General features: G+C 36.1%; 1 protein-coding gene across 8 annotated transcripts in view; it reads right to left on the bottom strand.

The window, feature by feature from the left end:
• Nucleotides 1-16,283, bottom strand: part of col16a1 (collagen, type XVI, alpha 1) — a 79,446-nt gene that overhangs the window by 35,744 nt on the left and 27,419 nt on the right. For all 8 annotated transcript variants that reach the window (XM_017421509.3, XM_025007321.2, XM_017421492.3 and 5 more), the window contains exons 5-9: nucleotides 13,871-13,994; nucleotides 12,850-13,131; nucleotides 11,423-11,503; nucleotides 7,381-7,449; nucleotides 719-751 (exon numbers count right to left, since the gene is read on the bottom strand). In XM_017421509.3, the coding sequence (XP_017276998.1) occupies nucleotides 719-751; nucleotides 7,381-7,449; nucleotides 11,423-11,503; nucleotides 12,850-13,131; nucleotides 13,871-13,994 (589 nt within the window). The remainder of the gene's footprint in view (nucleotides 1-718; nucleotides 752-7,380; nucleotides 7,450-11,422; nucleotides 11,504-12,849; nucleotides 13,132-13,870; nucleotides 13,995-16,283) is intronic.

Genomic DNA, 16,283 nt, shown 5'->3' with positions numbered 1-16,283 from the left:
TTTATTATCTTTGGAATTGTATAGGCAGCACATTGTGCTTTACCTGAAAAAAAATAGCCTGAGTAGTTTAATCAAATTAAGTCGACTTTTGTTTCTTTGTGAGTTTGTGCCCCGAGTGGCAGGGTGAGTCGTGTGCTCCAACCCAGGTAATAACCTACATTGAGGAAGTCAGGAGAGTCAGCCAGATAGATTAGTAAGCACACACAGGAGCAACATAATGAAGCGTCTGGAGTTTTGTATTCTATTTGTGAACAGAACATGCCTATTGTAGGTGAATGACAAAATTAATAGGCAGTCACAACTCCCCGACTGAGACCCTGCGCATAACGAGGCGTAAATCAGTTCTCAGTCAGCCAGCCAGTGTTTGAGAAAGGCAGAAGGAAGCAAAGACGAATGCAGAACAGATTTAGCCTACATGTTGTCCTCTGGTTTAAGATTCAACAGTCACTGAAAGTCTCTTGGTAATCATGGTCCCTGCACTGGGTTGGGGAAAGTGTACGCACTGGATTGCCACTCTATTTAAAGAGATGCCTCAGTCCATCTAACTTGCTTGTCATCTTCTGGATAGTAGAAGGAAATTAGAGCACACATAAAGAACATGTACATTTTGCTTTTTGAACCAAAGGCTTCATAAGGCTGCCTAAGCTGCCCCACAAATCTCATTAAAAAAGCAATAATGTTAAACCACATGTGTGTAGATGTAAAACATGAGGCTTACTTTTTCTGCAAGATCCTTGGATGCGAATAAATCCTGTTGGTAGAAAAATAAAAAAAATTAAAATAAAATAAGTATGCATATTTATAATGCCTTAATGCATATACAATGCAACCTTATTTATTTATTTTGTTTGCAGGGAAGCTGTTGTTTTTTTGCTGCGTGTACAGTGCGTTTAAATCTTGTATCCATTACAATTCATTGCATCAGATAAACAACAATAAAAGATGATGTGGGGGCCATCGTGGTTGCACACATGGGTCATTAGCAGTTATTCATTTCCCTGTAAAAGAAGGAGATGAAGATGAAAGAGGATGAGCAGAGAGAGGATGAGAAGTACTGTATCCCATGAGCCCTGAGGTATATAAAGAGACAGACCTCACTGTGCAAAGAATAACAAATTGGATTTGAAAACAAAACAAAAAAAAAAGAAGTCAAGAAAAAGGTAGAGGAAGAACTGGAAGCCTGAGTAAAAACAATGGGTCCAAGATAGTAAGTTACAAGAAAAAAGAAGTGAGTTTTGGCAAAAATAAAAGTTATTTTACAGGTTCTCCTGGACTTCATCATAAAAAGTCAAGTAGCTGGATGTGGAGACTGGACAAAAAAAAAAAAAAAGAAAAAAAAAGACACAAAGAAGACTTTGGATCTTTTGAAGCCTAGGTGACCTTTCAGCTGGGAACTGGGTTGAAAGCAAGAAAGGAAAGAAAAAAAAAGAAGAAGAGTCTTACAGTGCGGCGAGATAAGAAACAGTGAGGGTGAGATTTGTCATATCTCAGGAAGCCAGTAACTGCTGTGACCCCCACACACAGACAAGCAATCTGCACATAACCCTGTACCAAACCCTTATTTGATACTAGCTGCAAATAAAGGTTGTTTGACATCACCAGAAGATGGGGTTCAGTGGTATGGGTCAGAGCAGTCAATTATGCCTCTTGTATCTCACTGCCCTGCTGGTGAGGCAGCTATTACAAACTACTACTGGAAAAAAAAAAAAACATTATTCAAGCCAACAGAACTTTATAGTAAATCCTCATAAGGACCAGACATTTCCAAAGATGGCATATGTTAGACTTGGATCTGAGTTAAGCTTCTGAGTATTTTTTTTTTTTTAGCCAACTGAGCAGCTGCAAGCTACATGTTTGCAAATCCACAATAAGAAAAAATAAAATAAAATAAAATAAAAAAAATAAATAAATAAACCATCAGTGACCTCCCTGTTTTAATTTTTGCAGGAAAACAAATTCAACTAATACCTAGAATTACAAATTTTCATATTTGTCAAAATTTAGGACCCTTAATAATCACAATGCAACTCAAAAGCCAGTTTCACAGTTTTCTATTGAGCGTAAAAGTGCTTAATTCAAAAGCGGCCAGAACTAATTAGTAGCCAGAAATTTACATTTGTAAACTGATAGCAAATCCATTTAAGGCAACTTCAAAAAAATAAAATACACATCCAGAGATTGTACTTCATGTATACTGTATTTGACCTATGTTGAACCCTGTGTTTTTTATACGTAGAGCATTCCATGCACAGAAAGCTTAATGTGCTGTCACTTAGCGAGGCTTTGTTTAATCAATGGAAGCTGTTCTGTGGCTCCGTAACATCTGGGCTGCACACTGGAATCTTGGATTTCACGGTCCATTTATTGTGTAAGAAAACTGACGTACAGATGTAAATAGAAAGACCTCGAGTCAATTTAAACATGCATCTGCTTGCATGCGTGGGAAGAAAAAAAAAAAAAAGAAAAGCGGGGCAAAGCCGATTAAAATATATACAGACAAAATAAGAGAAATGTGTTTTCATATCTACCGTAGTAAAAACAGATTTGGGAAATATTTTTAAGCTAAAAGCATATTCACACGAGCGTCTCACAAATCTCACACATTCAGATTAATTTGTCTGTTTTGTCAATGTTATTTCTTTTAAGGAATCCTTAGATGAGAGGGAAACATTTGATGAAATGTTACAAGGACAGAGAAAGAACGTCACAGAGGCTCTCATTTTTTCCCTCTCTCTTTCCTATCTCTAAGCAAAGTCAGACTAAAAATGGGTTTAAAAAAAAGAAAAGAAAAAGAAAACAATGTGAAGCTAGGTAATTAAAAACAGTAGGTGTACATTCTGTCATCTGATGTGTTAAGGTTTACAAGTCTCAGCAAGTTAGTTGACTTCCTGTTGGAGCTGTGCGAGCCTTCCAACTTGAAAATTCTTAAAGGGACATTTCAGGGCTGCCTGAAATAAATTGGTGTTCTGTTATAAATATTTAATGTCTTACCTGTTAGAGATATCTCATTTAAATACCTCAATTTGGAAAAATACAATTATGTCCGACTGGACTGATGGGCTAATGGCTGGTCCAAATACAACCAAGCCCACAGTGGACTGATCCAATCTCAAAAATATTTCATACATTTCAACCTTTGTCATTTTAGCAGTACATGATCATTACATAGACATTCACATTTGCAAGTGCTAATACCAGCAGCAGCTAGCTGTAGCACTTTTCGAGCAGCTTGGGGTCAAAATCAGCCATGAATTATAGGCCTGTGACAAAAAGCTTTCAGAATGACACAAGTACTGTTTATTTTATTTATTTATTTATTTTTTGCAGAGTTTGCTGCTTCTGCATTTTTAGATCTTTTGTCACAGTGTTCCATGTCATTCTGACGTATAAATACAAATATTTCAAGTTTTAAAGGCTTTTTATTGACAGCTGCATTAGGTTTATGCAAAAAGTCAATACATGCAGTGTTGGCCTTTCTTTTTCACAACCTCTGCAATTTGATCTGGCATGCTGTCGATCAACTTCTGGTCTAAATCCATGACTGATGGCAGACCAATCTTGCAAAATTAATATTTGGAGTTTTCTCAAAATTTGTGTTTTTTTCTTTATCCACCCACCTCTTGAGGTTTGACCTCAAGTTCTAAAAGGGATTAAGGTCTAGGGATTTTCTGATGTTTTGTTCTCTGAGCCATTTAGTTATCACTTTTTATTTTTTTTACATTATGGTTTGATGCTCCATTATGCTGGAAAAGGCTGAATTTGTCATTTGTTGTTTTCCTTAGAGAGAAGTGGCTTGATTGTTGCCCTTGTTGACACCAGGCCATCTTCCAAAAGTCTTTGGAGGATGGCATCTGCTCACTGTGCAAGCAGATGTACTCACACCTGCCCGCTGCCATTCCTGAGCAAGCTCTAAACTGGTAGTACCCCAATCCTGCAGCACCACCCTTTTTTCTGTTACATCAAAACTTTTGGCCACGGGTGCATATTTTTTTTTTTTCTCCCCAAAATAACTATGATGAAAACTAGCAGCAATGTAAATATTTTAACATGAGCATTTGTATGAAGTGAAATGACCTTTTGGTAAAAAACAGTGAATTGCTTTGGAAGTGGGCCAATTTGGACAAGCCAGTTTTAAATTGTCAATACAGTCAAAAAGGGACGTTCCAAAGCAATTAGCTGAATTCTTCATAATTTTTCCAAAGAACTTTACTTCAAAATAGCTGGAATATCCTTTTGAGAAAACTTGAATTTGCTGAAACAACATATTTTCTTCCCTATACTTGCAAGGCACTTAATGATCTTTCACTTGCATCATCTATTTACATGTAGAGACCTTCAGATTAAATAAAACAAAAATATTCTAATTTGCAGTAAGAGATAGCAGAAAATCCAAGAGACAGTGAGATATGAGACAGAGAGAAAGAAACATGAGGTATTCGTGTCTAGCTGGAAGCATCAATGGGATTGATTGTTATGTCCCGGAGTCTGCCAGAGCTTAGAGCTCTGAGTTAACACCACAGAGTACAAACACAATCTCCAATGAATAAATAACTGAATTTAGATCCCCTTATGTGAATGATGAAACAAGACAGAGCGCAAACAAAAAAATGTTACACAGAATGACTTTATGCATCTTTGTTGAAGCAATCATCAAAGCAAACACTATATAATACTCCAAAAAGGTAAAGACTAAAAGCAGAACATAAGCATGTTTTTTTTCTCTATTTGTTTTGTTTTTTATGGTTTAGTTTCAAGAGAGAACAGCTATAGTGTCTGACAAACTGGCCAGAGTCAGTGTCCCAGCAGGAGGATCTGAGACAGCTCAGTCTTTGTTTCTGCTTGTCCTTTGCCTGTCCCTGGTGGGGGAGTGGATGTTTGAAGATGGAGAATAAGAGTCTAGTTTTGTTGTGTAAAAAAACACTAGGATTTGTCATATAATTCATTAAAACGGACATTTTTGCTTTTCAGGGATTTTAAACCGAGAGCCTAACTGGCTTAATAATATTGTTTGATATTTTTTCCATACAACTCCATGTATCAATTTGAAACTCTGTTAAAAAAAGTTTTATGTTTGCCCCTGTGTTACATCAGGTCTATTGAACAACACTGTAAGCATTTGGTAACTCAGGCGTCCAGCTGTGAAAGTTTTGAAAGCAAAATGTTTCCCATTGTTGCTCTGGGAAAAAAACGCAAAAAACTAACATTCATTTAACGTTTCAGCTCCTCGTTTTCTTTTTACAATACATTGTCTGTTTTCAGTGGGTGATGGGTCATTACTGCAGACAGGCCATCTTAGTGCTTGTCGCACAGCATTTCTTTGACTATCCGCATCTTCACAGATGTGCTGTCCATGTTTTATGCACTATTGCAGCCCCATCAAAGATTGTTGTTGTTTCTCAAACAGTGCTCTGATAACAAGCCAAATGGCCCTTTCTTTTCTTCAGCTTTGGGTTATTGTTATTCCCTGTATGTGGGCATAGATCGTCATTTCTTGGTCGTCTGAATCTGGTACGAAAGGCTGTAGCTTATCTTTAAATAGGAACAAGAAAATTTCAGCATATAACACCAGCGTTGGCCTCACCTCACTGGATTCATCCTGATTATGGGATTGATTTCAAGATTTTATTGTTGGTTTTAAAGGTTCTTTAGTGTGGCCTCGATGTATGTACTAGGGGTGTAATGGTACATGTATTTATACTGTGATGATTTGGTACAGACAATTAATAGTTCACTCAGAGGTGATCGTCACTCTCAGAGCGGGCTTACTTTATGTTGAACTGCAGTTTGCTAACAGCCCTGACAGAAAAGAAGTGAATAAATATATTATCTTAACATTCTACACTAAAAAAAACATGGTTGGTTCAGAATAACATGCAGAAGCTTGAAGACCGCCCTGTTTAATTCAAATAAGTTGTGGACTCTGAGGACAACTTATGACTCTGCAGTGCCACAGATCACAGACAGCTGCAGCCGAGGGAGGCCAGAGATGCTCTATGGCAGGCAGTTGTATCATTTAAGTGATGCTTTGAAAAGTACTGTGACAAGCCATTTGTATGTATATTCAATATCCCTGATATCAAGTGTATTTTCCTCTCACTAGCACTCAGCCCACTGAGAAGTTGGAGTGTTTCACATTTTATTTGTGTTGTTTTTTATTTGTTTTGTTGTTTTCAGTTTGAGAGATGGATTTCAGTTCTGTGTTGCTTTTTAGTTTCCATGAGCTATGGGTCAAATTATTTAAGCAAACACTCCTTGTTGTTTTTTGTTATACTTTATTTTGCTTTTTATTTTTCAGAATATTTTCTGAACGGATCTTATTCTGGATGCCCTTCCCAGCCTGTGGGTTACTCTTATAGTCCAGATTGGATTAATAAGAAAAAAAGACATTCAAGTAGGAATTTTTATTTTATATTGATCTGTTGACGAATTCCACATTGCTGTACATGACCTGCTGCCTTAAACCCTCTCCACTGAAAGCGGTGGTTAGCTTTTTGGTTTTTATTCTCTTTTGTCTCAGGGAGAGTTATTGTCTGTAAAATAAACAAACAAACAAATAAATATAAAAATAGAATTTGGCTATTTTTTTTGGACTGTAGAGTATTGATTCCATGCCCGCATATCAAGGTACGTACCAAACTGTGACTTAGGCACACTGTTACACCCATAGTATTTGCAGGATCTTTTACAACAACCGGTTACTCTTAGATGTAAAATATAAATTTACAAGTAGAAGTGATTATACCTCAATAGTTTCCGCTTCTGATTAATGGAATAAAAAAAAAAAAAAAAAAAAAAAAAAAACCAACATCAGTCATCTTCTCATTGGAATTAGACTTGGCGGGAAGCTTGGCAACATCATCTTATTTTAACAGTGTCCATTACATGAAAGGTAATCATGTAATTGTCTGAGGCTGACAGAGTGTGTCTTTGTTAGGTTGTCTGACTGTTAGCAAAATATCCCATTTATCATTTATTATGGATATTACTCAAACTCTCACTAAGTAATTGTTTGATGTACATTTTCAATTGATTAGCTTCTGGAATCAACTCAATTTAAGATTGGTGGCTATCTTGAATTAGCACTTGAAGTACATGTTTAAGATGACTCTCAGTTACTATCACAATTAATGTTAGCCTGATGTTTCAAAAACTGACAGTGTTGTAGCTATTTATTTACTTTCAAAGGTCAGTTCATTGTGGCAGCAATCTTGGATTAGGCTGACTTGCTTAATAATTTTTTTCAGTCTTTTGTAGTACAGATTGATCTTTAAATATTGAATTGATGAATACAATTTTGTATTTTGATTTCATACAATATCACATGGTAACTTTTTTCACATAACAAATGTTTATATTGTGTGTTGGAAGTGTGTGATTTACCTGGGTGAAAGTATTGTCAACCAGGTCATTTTCAGCAGCTCGCCGGCTCTTTGACGCATCAGGAGGGCACTGCAAGCAATCAGGAATGATAGACAGAATGATGAAGCAGGAAAACGCAAGTGCAGAAAATAACTTGAACAGGCGCTAATTCCTCCCTTATTCCTGACCCTCAACAAAATTGAAAACAGATCATTTAGATTTCTTCTTCAGCAGGGGGTCTCTGATAGCAGTAGCTAAAGATAGTACAAAGACATTAATGTAAAATGAAAAAAAAATGAATTTTGTTCTTTGAAAAACAAGAAGTGCACCCAAGAAGGAGAAAAGAAGAAAGATGGAAGATTGTCAGACATCTCAAACATATTATTTTAAAAATTAAAATAACTTACATTACTCTGTGTAGACTAATTCCTAATATTTGTAAATCAAATATACATGTTAAATACAGTTTTGGTCAGAGGTTTCCATACACTCACCATGGGAATAAATGTTATATTAATTTGGTGCTTTTAATGATTGATATAAGCTGATTTTTATTTTTAATTTTTATTTTAATTTGTTTTGTTTGTTTTCCAAAGTGGAATGATCATACAGCACACAACTTCAACAGTTAAAAAAAATACATAAATAAATAAAACTGGTTGCACAAGTTTAAATGTATTGTGAATTTTCTCTAATCCATACAAGGTCAAAATTATATGCAAAGTCTAAGTATATACATACTCCCCCAGTCTATGTAATAATTGGCTGAATGTCCCTTACCTAGTTCCACATTGACCACATAGTTTTTGTAGCCATCGACTAGCTTCTGGCATGATTATGTCTGGATATCTGACCAGTCTTCTTAAGATAATTGGTAGAGTTCATTTAAAATGGTTGTTTCATTGGCATATGCCTGTTTTTTTAAAGCAAAATGTATGCATTTCTAACAGGGTAATGTGAAAACGTGCCCGGGATGTTGTAAGGCCCGTTTAGAATACCTTCAGAAATGTGTGTTCAGGATCACTGTCTTGATGGGACACCCATTTGTGTTCAAGTTTAAACCATCCAGTTATTGATTTGACTATAAGTTAAAAAAAGAGGGTATTCCTTCTTTTTTCAATATTTTATTTATTTACTAGCACCACAAACATCAACTCATCTCAAATGGAGGGATGATTATAGATTCACTGAATGGCTGACAGATGATCCAAACAGCTCAGTCCTTGTCTCATCTTATCATAAAAATTTTCTCCAGAGCTTTTGCCAATTGAGCTTGAAGGTATCACTTTTGTAGTAGTGGCTTCTTTATTGGTTAGGTACTTCTCAGTCCATGGCAATGTAAAACTCATTTCACTGTGGACAGGAAGCACCACTGTTCCAGCAGTGGTGCTTCCTGGATTCTTCCTGTACATTAGTGGTGTCCAGTCGTGGTCATGGAAGGCCACTACTCTACATGTTTTAGTTGTTCCCTGCTATTCAGTAGGTCTTCAAGTTCTGCAGAAGCCTGCTAATCCCTCATTCCTTCAAATCAGGTGTGTCACAGCAGAGAAACACTTAAAATATACAGGATGGTGGCCTTAATATGAATCATCATCCTCTACAACTGTCAGCTATTCAATGAACCTATAACCATCCCTCCATTTGAGTTTCAAAATGGTTCAGCCACCATAGCTGTCTGTCTATGATTTTGCACACTTCCTCATCAATCTCCTAACTAAAATTTAAAATGCTGCTTGGAGGTAGCCCTGCAGCACACATGCCACTAGTCAAAAGAGAGAGAAAAAAAGATGTTCTACTTCAGGCCACTCTAATCAATTTTACAGCACAAGTCCCTCTTGCACAGGACTTCATTTTCAAAAATCTGAAGGCACTTCCCACCCTGTTTGTGTATCTCCTTCAAATTAATTTGATAATAGAAAAGAGGAGCACATACAGCCACATAAACACAGACACCCTGGAGAAATATGTGAAGAAGTTTACTGAAAGCAAGAATGTGTTTTATCTTAAAAATAAACCCGAGAAGTGGGTTTTTGCAATTCTTCTCATACCTGAACAGACTGCTGCACTGTTGTTAATCCAATGAATCTGTTTTAGATTTGATAAGGCTTTGATCTGAGGTTCGCAAACAATGACTAAAAAAAAATAAGATATCAAAAGAAAAGTACTAGTTGGATGGGCAAATGAAAGAAAAAATAAATGTGTAGAAGATAGGATTTTAAGCTTTTTCTAAGCATAATCTTTTCAATTAGACTCATTCAAATCACAGCTGATGAGACATAATTGCAAGGATTGGGATACTTCTAAGTCCTGGTTGACTTGTCATGTATCCTATGTTAAACAAAAACTTCAGGAAAAAAAAGACATTAAGAAAAGCATAAGATAAGTAACTCATTGAGTTCTAAGTAGGTCTGTTGCATTTTAAATCTAGTAGTCTGTCTACTTGTTTGAAGGAGTACAAAACATATAGAGAATGCTACATAACCAAAAAAGGCCTAGATTATTAACAAGAACAAACTTCAAGAGTAAAGGCAGACACCTTGTGCAGTGTTTCGTTACAATGGCAAACTCAGCTTTTTTTGCAGCTGTTTTTTTGCAGCTTTTGAAACTCACCAACAACTTAGTTGTTTTGATTTTTGTTTTTTTGATTTTCTTAAACTGATTAAATTTTAAGAAGTGTTAAGTTGATATCACTGAACTTAGTTTAGCTTAGTTTAAACTTACTTTATCTATTATATGAACATTTCTCCAAAGTTAAATTTGGACAGTTTACAGCCTCCTAAAGTTTCTGAACTCATATTTTAAATGCTTCTACCTTTCTGGACTGATACATCCTGATCCATCAAAAGACACATAGACTAGGGCATGGTGATTTGTCATCATGGTGGCAGCATGAGGTCCATAGTGGAGCATGGGAGTGTGGTGACAACAGATGAAGCAGCAAATCCTAACATGTGTCCTGCTCAAACTTGCAGTAATTAATGTAGAAGTGGCCATGTTGGCCTCATGGCCATGCTACAACTGTAATCATGACAAGGTCATGGAAACAACCAAGAGCAAAAGAGATATCCATAACTGCAATCTGACATGGTCCAGGAGAGTAGTGTTCAGGTGGGTGTATAGAACAAGGTAAGGGCATAGGAGAACATCTCAGTAATGTTTTCCAAATGTGCTAAAACCCAATTCTAAGAGGTTGGGTAGGTTGTGAAAAGCGTAGTATGGTCATGGTCCAGAGATGGGTGAACTTTAGCTGACTGATGGCCAGTTCATGGTTTCTCAATCAGTGGATCAATCCTGACTAAATAAGTAGACGATGTATCTGCATAGAGATCCACTCAAGCAACATTAAAGAGGGGAATACCTGTCCAAATTCTTCTTGAATAAAAGTATAGTGACAAATTCCCTAATGGCAAAGATGGTAGCTAAAAAAAAGTCTTCCTCACAAGAAGTCAGATTTACATGGTAACCTGGGAAAACTTCCAAGATGTGTCAAATAATATCAAAAGAGGAAAACGAAACAACAGCACATGCTTAGGTACCATGGTTAAGATGCATATGTTCATCACTCTGTAGCGTTGTTCATTTTTGTTATGTCACTTTGAATTAACTTGTGGTTAGTAAAAGTCAAAATTCTGTATGCTGGGAGTGGTAAAACCTTTTAGAGAATACTTTTGGGGCAAAGTCATCAAAGTTTCAAAATGTTTCATTTTTGTTTTAGATTTCAAACTAATAATATACAATTTCAAAAATGAAATAGATAATTAAATCATGCTTCATTTGCATGTTAATTTGTAAAAAAAAAAACATTTGTATTTAAAAAGTGTATTAATTTTCTACAAGTAAATAACTTGGTAATCTCTTTAGTTATCTGTTTTTACAATACTACCCCGTTCAATTGCAATATTTTTTTTCACTTATAGATATTGTTTTTTTGTTTGTTTTTTTTTTCTTTTTTTGCATGCTTTCTAACAAAACAAATTTGTAAAACAGAATTTAAAGACAGAAAAAAAAGAGTATCTGCTCTGAGCAAGATCATTGTTATTGTTACGCAGGCTTTCAGTCTCACCCGAGCACCAGGTATCTCACAGCACGTCTCTTGAATGGCAAGCAAAGGGTCACAATATAGCGTCACCTGTTGAATATCCATCTGCAAAAAGAGAGCAGGAGAAGAAATTAAGAGAGCAGTTGGGGTGGAAGGTGTTTTGCATGCAGGGCTTCGAGTTGTCTGCTTTATTTATTTTATACGTTTAAATGAGGTAGTAAACAAGGCTAAAAGCCAATTAATTTCTCATTTATATAAATCATTGGGAAAGCTATTTGTTTGGTGAATCACCTGTGTGTGTATGTGTAGACGTATGAACACTCTCTGCACTAACAAAGGATCATTCTTGCATTTTAACTAAGCCATTTTATCAATTAATATTGTTCATAGTCCCAGCTCAGTCTTGGTCTGCTTTATGAACTCGCCTGGATGCTGTTTATCATTAGGACTTTACGACTGGTTCAAACTACAGCCTCAGATAGGCCTAATCGATGATCTGGAACACACACAAATACTGCATACATATCCATTTACACATAGATTGAATGACGATCTTAAGTACATTGCTTTTTGTAGGAAAGTGGCTTTACAAGAAATAATTCACTATATTCTTCACTAGAATATCTTTATACAATGGCAAAGCACCTATAATGTTTTCTTTTCTTTTCTTAAAAAAAAAATAGAAAAGAAATATTGAAATGTGTTGTTTTGAAACACACAAACCACTCATTTCATTGGCCACTATGTCAATAAGGTAAACCCAGTAATCTAGAGTGCAATTCAGGGGGTGCAATAGCTTGGTGGCCAGTACAGCAGTCTTATAATTCTGAGGCTGCAGGTTCAAGCCTGGGTTGTACCAGACAAGGCATCCGGTGTAAAACAATTGCCAATTTGATTATATGTGTTTACTCGCTGTGCCAACCCCTGAAGAAGGGATCAGCTGAAAAAACAACAACGTTACAGTGAAATTTGACTGGTCAGAAACATGCTTGACTACAATGTACTTGGTAACATTTTGCCAAATGTCATTTTTCTTTTAACATCTTTTCAGGGGTCCAGCTTTACAAATAGGTTCACTTTCTTGTTTTCAGTTTCTTTAACTTAACACTATTTTATAAATGACAGTATTGTGCTGTATTTATACTGCATTGTAACTGCTTTTTAAACGAAATAATATAAAGGTTTAAACTGTCAGCATTATGTAAATATCCCTTTCTGTGAATTTGTCAAGACACATTTTTAGAATCATTACACAAGACTCAGTTGGGGAAAAATAATAATTAAAAAAAAAGAATCAGCAGAATATTTCATAATGATAAAAATCATTAACTGCAGTGCTACATAAAACATTCAAAATGAGCCCTAGCTCAACTAAGAACATCACTAAAATTCTGCTTTCAGATCATTCCAAGTGCAATTAGAAAGTGCTATGTAAGTAAAGCAATAATTACTTGCACTGGTCCAGCATTGGAAGCCCGAACACCCAGCAGTGTATGTCCATCGGTTTTCAGAACACCTCGCGGCTCAAGAGGCTTGGTCTCGATGGAGCTGCAGTCCACATGGAGGGAGGCGGCACTGTCTTGTACACTGAGGGCAACTTTGTGGAAACGGAGGTCCATGAGGGCCTCCACACCCTCCCCCGTGAAAACACAGCTTACTGGGTCAGCTGAAGGGTCTGCACTTGAGGCTCGTAGGGTTAGTGTCCTATCGGGGCCACTGAGGTCCACTGAGAGCTGGAATTTAGAGGATCAGAGACAAATGACAGTGGATGTTAGTAAGACAAAAAGGACTGGGCTTGTACCAATTAAAGACTACACAAAAATGTGGAGAATCTGAAGCTGTCTGACTCACAGTGGATTCAACATAAAATAATATACACGCACAACTTGCAGCAAACAAAGCTGTAGAACCCAGTAGAGAAGATGAGTTAAAAGGAAGACATATTAATTACACACACAAGAAGTACAGCCAATCAATCACCCCTAATGAGGCGACTTAGCCGCCATCCATCATACACACTAAGTATTTAAATCTGGCCTCAGACTCCTAGCGATTATTGGGACTCTGAGGGACTCCAGTGCTTCATCATGGAACACATATGAATAATAATGAAGGTGGATGAAAGAGGAGAGCTGGAGATGATTGAGGAAGGACAGACAAAGAGGAAGGGTTTGTCCAATGAAAAACAAGAGAAGACAAAAGGCGACTGGGATGAAAGAGGGGAGACAATTGAAAAGATGTCACGAAAGAAAAGAAATCGAAAGGGAAAGTGGATGACTATGCAAAAGTGTGATGAGAGGGACCGAGTGGAAAGGCGGCTGATTAGAAGGTGAAAGATCAATGAAAAGAATAAAGGTAAAGAGGGAGAATGGAGAGGGGATGCATGATGACAGGAGGAAAGTGGTGATGGTACCAAGAATGCATAAAGTGGTGGATGAAGAAGAAATGAAAGAAGAGATGACTGAGCTGCACCTGTGGATATCCCTGCTGATCTGATATCTGAAGGAGGTAGATGGTGTCCCTAAGAGCAGACTTTTTCAAAGCCAGGGTGAAGCTCAGGGTGAACTCTTCAGGTAAGCCTTGGGGGAACACCTGACTAGAACACAGAAGTTTACAATGATCAGGTACATCATCATTCTCTATTTTCAGAAGAGATAAAGGTCTGAAACTGCAAGAGCTAACTTAAAATATGGATAAATCATCTTTTTTTTTTATTTCAAAGAAAAAAAAAGTACTTCAAACTAAACAAATTCATTAAACTAAACAGAACTGAACTCGGATTAAAAAAAGCAATAATAAAAAAAAAAAAAAGAAATAATGTGAAATGCTTGCAAACAGTGTTTTTGTTTTGTTTTGTTTCGTCTTGTCTTGTTTTATTAATTATTTGATTCAATTATTTGTTTTGGTGTTTGAATAATGAAGTAAAAGTTCATTATCAGGCTCATCAGTAGCTGACAAATGTGCTTAGTAGCATGAAGCATATTCATAGAACTTTTTTTGTCCCCATCTAAAAGGAAACAAAAACAAGCAACCATAAATTAAACTTCTTCATGGTCCTGTTATTGAGTTGACATATGTCCCCTGATTTAAAGTTTTAACTTTTTTTTTCTTCTCTCCTTTGACATGTAGACCATACAAACTAAAAAATAACAACAACTTAATCATCAACTTCTTGTCTAGGCAACTGAAGAGCAAACTGTTCATACTGTGATCTACACCCAAGTGTTTACTATATATATAATACACTGTCTGGCCCCGAAAAAAAGGTTACACACTATAATATTTGGTTGGACACCCTTTAGCTTTGATTATGGCACACATTCGGTGGTAGAGTCCGACCACTGCGCAAAGCTTTCTCCAGCACATCCCAAAGATTCTCAATGGGGTTAAGGTCGAAATCTGTAGTGGCCAATCCATGTGTAAGGATGATGTCTCATGCTCCCTGAGCCACTCTTTCACAATTCCAGCCTGATGAATCCTGGCATTGTCATCTTGGAATATGCTTGCGCCATCAGGGAAGATTACCTATTACCTCTTACCTATTTGCTTAGTTAAATCCAGGTGGCAGCTTTTTTTTTTTTTTTTGGCCAGGCAGTGTATAAAGTAGATATATAATACATCTATATTAAGAAATTCTAACATTGGATAGATCCTGGCATATCACTATAAATATGCATATGTTTATGGAAAAACATAACCCTCTAAATAGGAATTGTGATATAATTTTTTTCTGGTTGATATGAAAATAAGAAAGAATAAATTCATATCCAGTATTAGACAAAAAAGGGAGTTTGGAATAGATTAATAGAAACTGTGTTTCAAGACCATATATGTGTAAATTGGCTTCAAATATCACTAAGTTTGCCATATAAAGCAATCCAGTATTCCATTTTCTGTATTTGTTTAATCATGTCAAACACATGCATGAGAAGAATAAGCTAACTTCACACAAAAAGGCCATAGTTGAGAACCTTCATTCTGTGAGGCAACACTGCTGATCACCCTTTCCACTGTTCAGTCATATTCCAAAATGTAATTAAGAGTTACAGAATTTTGCTTTTTAATTGTATTCTGTGTTAATTCAACCTGCAGATGAGGTCACATTGATGATTAGTTCCATGAATGGTTCACTAATAAGATGATCCTACATAAAAACCTATAGTATTCTTTAACTATCATGTCATTTTGACTTGCTCACTAATCGCAATCTGATTTTTATTTGACACAAGTCTTTTCATCTGTGTGAAAATGTCACCAGGAAACTCATAAAAAATACAAATGTTGTCCTCTGGAAAGAATTATAGTTTCCATGATAGAAAATGCATTGGCCATTCAGAAGTGTTTGCTGTACATTAGACCAATGAAACAAGCAATCCAAATAGGGTGAAAAAAATGTTTAAAAATCAAGTCAAGAGAGGAAGCATGAAAGGGGTTAAACTTAATTGGCTTTGGTTTAACAAGTAGTTTCCTAATTTGCTGCCAGTTAAATTTTGTCCACTTGAAACCATCTCCATCTCCAAAAAAAAAAACAACATTTCCATCCTGATGTCTGTCAATCAGTCTGACACAGAATATAAGTTACCAAGAAAGTGGATGATTATACATTCATGGATAAAAAAGCATGACCCGACATATTGCTTGTGCAGAAAGGCAGACAATTAACTAAAATAATAAACCATAAAATTGTCTCAGAACAAATTTTTGCTACTATAATCCCAAATCTGAAAAAGTTGAGATATTGTGCAAACTGTAAAAAACATAATGCAATGATTTATGTTTGCATTACGTTTACAGACTGTTATTAAAAGTCAGCCTACTTCACAGTGATAAACATGGCCTTATTATGTCATTTTTTGAGATGTGTTGCTGCAATAAAATTTCTTTA

Source organism: Kryptolebias marmoratus, linkage group LG5 (genome assembly GCF_001649575.2).
Source record: "Kryptolebias marmoratus isolate JLee-2015 linkage group LG5, ASM164957v2, whole genome shotgun sequence".
Classification (NCBI taxonomy): domain Eukaryota; kingdom Metazoa; phylum Chordata; class Actinopteri; order Cyprinodontiformes; family Rivulidae; genus Kryptolebias; species Kryptolebias marmoratus.
Note: the sequence above shows the minus strand (reverse complement) of the source record. Positions and strands in the feature narration are given on the sequence as shown.